Source organism: Eubalaena glacialis, chromosome 11 (genome assembly GCF_028564815.1).
Source record: "Eubalaena glacialis isolate mEubGla1 chromosome 11, mEubGla1.1.hap2.+ XY, whole genome shotgun sequence".
NCBI classification, from domain to species: Eukaryota; Metazoa; Chordata; class Mammalia; order Artiodactyla; family Balaenidae; genus Eubalaena; species Eubalaena glacialis.
The window spans coordinates 10,207,275-10,212,350 of record NC_083726.1 but is presented as its reverse complement, the minus strand read 5'-3'; the positions used below and the strand labels follow the sequence as shown (position 1 = coordinate 10,212,350).

Genomic DNA, 5,076 nt, shown 5'->3' with positions numbered 1-5,076 from the left:
GAAGTGAGAGATCAGAGGAGCTGCCTGCCAGGGAGCAGGGGAGGGGAAGGCAGGTGGGAGGGCTGTGAAGGGGAGCAGGTGGGAGAAGGAAGGTGAGTCAGCGCAGAGCGGAACAGCAGAGCTTTGCAGCCTTGGAGCCTCCCTGCAGCTGCGTGCTCGCCTCTGGGCTCTGGGCTTGCACCCCTGTGGCCCCCGCCCCCTGTGCCCACCCCCAGTGCCCTCCGCTTTGACACCCCAGAAAGTCCTTGCTTCGGGCGCTTGTCAAAACTTGCCTATCCTGTGTCCTACTTGCACGTAAACAGAGAGATGGGCCCTCCTTAAGGAGCCACTGTCACAAGTGTCTGAGCAAAGTGGCAAACTGGTCACAAGGAAGGTGTCCGGGAGGGACCTTGAAGTGCCTCCACATCACTCTGGACGGGAGGCCCTCTTAGGGTGGCCCACCCCCCTTCCTCTCTTGTCCTTATGGATGGAGGGCTGGGCAGCCTCTAAGATGTGCTCCAGGTCGAAGGTGCTGTATCCAAGGGTGCCTGAGTCTGAGGTCTTCTTTAGCTACCGCTGGCAGCCCAGGGCACCAGAGCATCACTGAGATGAAGCAGGCAGGAGAGGATGAGATAGACGAGGTCCTCCCAGGGGTCTGCAGGGCTGGATGGGGTGGGGGGTGAGACCCTGGGGTGCTCCCACCTGGGGCTCTTCTGAGAGCGTGGGCAGGTGAGCGGCTGCACTTTTGTCTTGCTGAGTGGCCCCTGTAGGCCCTTCGAGGCCCCCAAAGGTCACAGGTGCACTCTGGGAAATCTGGGTGGGGGCAAAGGAGGAAAAGAGGCAGCCCCTACCCCCTCTCTTAGCCCCTGCCTCAGGGAGGACGGGAGTGAAGGGGCACCCAGCCCCTGGGCTTCTGACACCTTGGTTCAGGCCAACCCCTTTGTTCTCTGGGCCTCAGTTTCCTCTCTGAGACCAAACCCTTGTCCCACCTACCTTGAAAGGTGTTATGCAAATAAGAGACATTGTAATGAGTTGTTGGGGACTTGGACCCCTTTCTCCAGGAAAGAGGCCTCAGGTTCTCCTATTAAACTGTTAAGGCATGTGGAATGCACCATGATTTACCCAAATGACCAAATGTTGCCTGATGAAATGTGGTCATTCACAAGCAGCCAACAGCACTTCACAGCAGGTGAGCCTGCCTCCTGGTTCCCTGTGTTTCCTGAGAGAGCTGGCACCTTTGCGTAGAAGATTCCTGGGAGCAGGGAGGGTGCCCTCTGCTTCCTCATACTCTGAATATTGGGTACACAGTTGGCCTGTAAAATAGACTTAGAGATGGAAGGAACCCTCAAACTCGAAGGTTCTGTGATAGATGAGCAATTATGGCCACAATTCCACCTGGTGTGTACACCCTTTGCAATGGGACTTGACCATGCTCCCAAGGGGTGGAGTCGATTTCCTGCCCCTTGAATTGTGACCGGGATTAGCCAATAAAATGCAATGGAAGTGATGTTATACAAGTTCAAGGCTAGGCTCCAGAGACTTTGCAGCTTCTGCCTTCACCCTCTTAGGCGCCAGGAAGGGATCTGGTATAGCCAACTGGAGGAAGAGAGGCCACTGGAGGAGAACCGGGGCCCCCCGTGCCCCCCCACCCCCAGGCCAACAGTGAGACCTACTGCCCAACACGTGAGTGAGGCCCTCATGGATCTTACAGCCTGGCTGATCTCCCTGCTGAGCAAGGCTGCTGGAGTGAGCCCAGAGAAACCAGATGAAGAGCCACCCAGCCCTCCTACAGCACCGCAGAAAGAATAAACCATTGTTGTCTAAGTTGAGGGTGGCCTGTTACACAGCACAGGCTAACTGAAGCCCGGGGCAGGGAAGGGACTCACCCAAGGTCCCACAGTGAGGCAGAGACCAGGTCCGACTATGACCAGGTTTCCCGGCTGCCCCCTAGAGCCCTTCCCACCGCGGTATCCTGCAGCCAAGTTAATCAGCCCAGCCTGGTGGGGGTGGGTATGTGGGGTGTAAACCAAGCAGGCTCTTCCCACTTCTCCCTGAGTCATAAAGGGTTGGCTGACATCCACACAGGCTTCCCCTGCCCATCATCACTTAGGAAGAAGGTATGGTTCATCCCATTCTAAAGATAGTGAAACTGAGACCAAGAGCTGATGGGCAACTTGCTGACAGCCACACAGCTTGTTAACAGCAAAGCTCTGACTCAAACCCACTCAAACCTCTTAGGGCCACTTAGGATCCTTCCCACTGGCTCCCAGGAAGGAGACCAGCAGGTGATAAAGTTCCCTCCAAGGGTCAGTCTCTCAGACAGGAGCACAGACACATACACAATACACACAAACCTACCACACACACACAAACACATACCATACACACACACAATACACACATATGTACCACACACAGACACGCATCATGTTGGTCTCTCTCTCTCTCTCTCTCCCTGTTTCCCTCTGTCTCTTCTTCCCAACCCTCCATCTTCAACCAGCCTACCCCTAATGGACCATATACTTTATTAAAAATATATAGTTACAAACTCCATTGTCAACCTGGGCTGGGCCTGCAGGCCCAGAGGGACCACAGGGAGGGATGGCCCTTATCCTGCTCCTTGAGGTCCCACTTCTGCACCCAAACCTAGCACTATCCAGGGGCCAAGAGAGCTGGCTCCGAGGGTCTCAAGGGACCAGCCAGCTGGGCAGGGGAAGGTTGGGCTTGATGGGTGCGGAGTGGGAGGGGTGCACAGAGAGGGGCTGCACCTCCTCGTCCTGCAGGTACAAATGGCAGAAGGTGGAAGTGGTGCCTCCATCTCTCCATTTATAGATATTTACAAAAGAAAGTCATGAGCAACAGACCACAGTCATGCAAAAGAAACGCACACCCCTCCCACCCCCTCAAACTAACCACCGGCCCACCCCAGAACCCCAAGATGCCCACCCCCCGACAGTCCAGCCGCCTTCCCCAAGGTTCTGAGAGCAAAGGGGGAATGTCCTTGAAGGGTCGGTGGGGAAAGGGGGGTGGGTCTGGGGTTCCTGAGCCGCCAGTGGGTAGGTGCTGGAGAACCCGGGCTGACCAGACCGAGGGTATCCTGGCCCTTTCCCAGGCCTGGGTTCTGGAGTCAGTAGGAAGGGGTCTCCCAGTCTCTGCAGCCCCCAGCTCTCTCCAGAAGGTCCATGGAGCCAGGGTGAGCCACTCTGTCCTGAGTGCGGTGGAGGTGTCCTGGCAGCCCACCCCCGGCAGAGGCTCTGGTGGGAAGCGAGAGGGCGGGCCTGGAGGTCAGATGGCGGACTCCCTGCGGTAGGAGATGTTGTCCAGCGGGAGGGTGGCTTGCATGCGCTCCAGATCCAGGTGGCTGCCAAACTCCAGCATCCGGATGATGCCCGCCTCCTCCTTGGAGCCTGCCTCCAGGCCCAGGCCCGCGGCCACGGCGGCAGCGGCCGCGGCCTCCTCCTCCATCTCCTCTTCCTCCTGGCTCATGAGGGCCAGCTCGTTCTCGTAGCAGAAGGCACTGGGCGGGGGCGGCGGAGCGGGCAGCACGGTGATCTTGCTCTCCTGCAGCTCCCGGGCGGAGCAGCAGGGCGTGCCGGCCACCTCGTAGGTCTTGTGGAAGCGCGAGTAGTCCACCTTGTAGTGGCTCTTCTCCTCAAAGACCACGGGCTCGAAGCGGTGGCCCCATAGGATCTCGCTGGCCAGGTAGGAGCTGCGGGCCTGGGTGGTCATGGCAGTGGCCTCCACCATGCCCTCCAGGATGACCACGATCTCAAAGTCCTCCGACTCCAGCTCCTCCTTGCCCATGCCGTACAGCGGGCTGTCCTCGTCGATCTCGTGGACGATGATGATGGGCGACACCAGGAAGATGCGGTCCAGGCCGATGTCGTAGCCCACGTTGAGGTCCCGCTGGTCCAGCGGCAGGTACTCGCCCTCCTGGGTCATGTAGGGCTTGATGAGCTGGGCCCGCACGTGGGCCTCCACGATGTGGCTCTTGCGCAGGTTGCCCACGCGCCACATCAGGCAGAGCTTGCCGTCGCGCACCGAGATGACCGCGTGGTGGCTGAACAGCAGCGTCTGCGCCCGCTTCTTGGGCCGGGCCATCTTGGCCATGATGGTGCCGATCATGAAGGAGTCGATGACGCAGCCCACGATGGACTGGACCACCACGGCGATGACTGCCAGCGGGCACTCCTCCGTCACGCAGCGGAACCCGTAGCCGATGGTCGTCTGCGTCTCCACTGAGAATAGGAAGGCACCCAGGAAGCCGTTCACGTGCATGATGCAGGGTTTGGGGGCCGCCGGGGCCGCCCCGCCGCCTCCCACCACCGGGGCCCCCGCCGCGGCCCCCGCCGGGCCGGCCTCCAGGTCACCGTGGAAGAAGGCGATGCACCAGAAGAGGAGGCCAAAAAAGAGCCAGGAGACAAGGAAGGCCGCGGAAAAGATCATCAGCATGTAGCGCCAGCGTGTGTCCACGCAGGTGGTGAAGATGTCCGCCATGTAGCGCTGCGACTTGTTGCTCAGGTTGGCGAAGTAGACGTTGCATTGGCCGTTCTTCTTGACGAAGCGGTTGCGGCGTTTCCGCCGGGGCACGTGGGCCTGCCCGTTGCGGCTGTGCCCGTGCATGTCCTGAAGCCGGCGTGGTCACCTGGGAAGACGCAGGGCCTGCGGGGGAGAAGCAGACACGTGAGACGCTGGGGAGCGAGTGGCTGCCGTGGGAGTGGCTCTCCAAGGGCCCCGGGAGCCCAGGTTCCAGGGCTGCAGGGAACCCACCCAATGATGCTCAGAAGGGGCAGAGCCTGGACTGGGGCCCAAGGCTTCCTCCACCACGTGGGCAGAATGTTAAGGTGGTTCTGACGACAGGGAGGCAGTGCCTCCGTGGCTGGCCCAGCTGCGGGATCGGGGTCTGCCAGACCAGAAGCTGAGGCCGCCGGGATCCAGGTCCGAGTCCCAGCCCCTCACGCTGCCCCTCCTCCCCCACCAAAACCTCCTGTGCCTGCTCTTCCGGGGGCTTCCTGATGCCCATCTCGGCACCACCCTCCCACCGTTTGTCCCACGTGCCCTGAGCAGAGGGAATTGTGAACGCTCTGGGCCCCGCTC

General features: G+C 60.1%; 1 protein-coding gene across 1 annotated transcript; it reads right to left on the bottom strand.

Annotated features, from left to right (window-relative positions):
* Positions 1 to 3,264: 3,264 nt before the first annotated feature.
* Positions 3,265 to 4,602, bottom strand: KCNJ4 (potassium inwardly rectifying channel subfamily J member 4). The gene has a single exon (XM_061205151.1). It carries the CDS (start codon positions 4,600 to 4,602, stop codon positions 3,265 to 3,267), a length of 1,338 nt encoding a protein of 445 aa, XP_061061134.1.
* Positions 4,603 to 5,076: the final 474 nt, after the last annotated feature.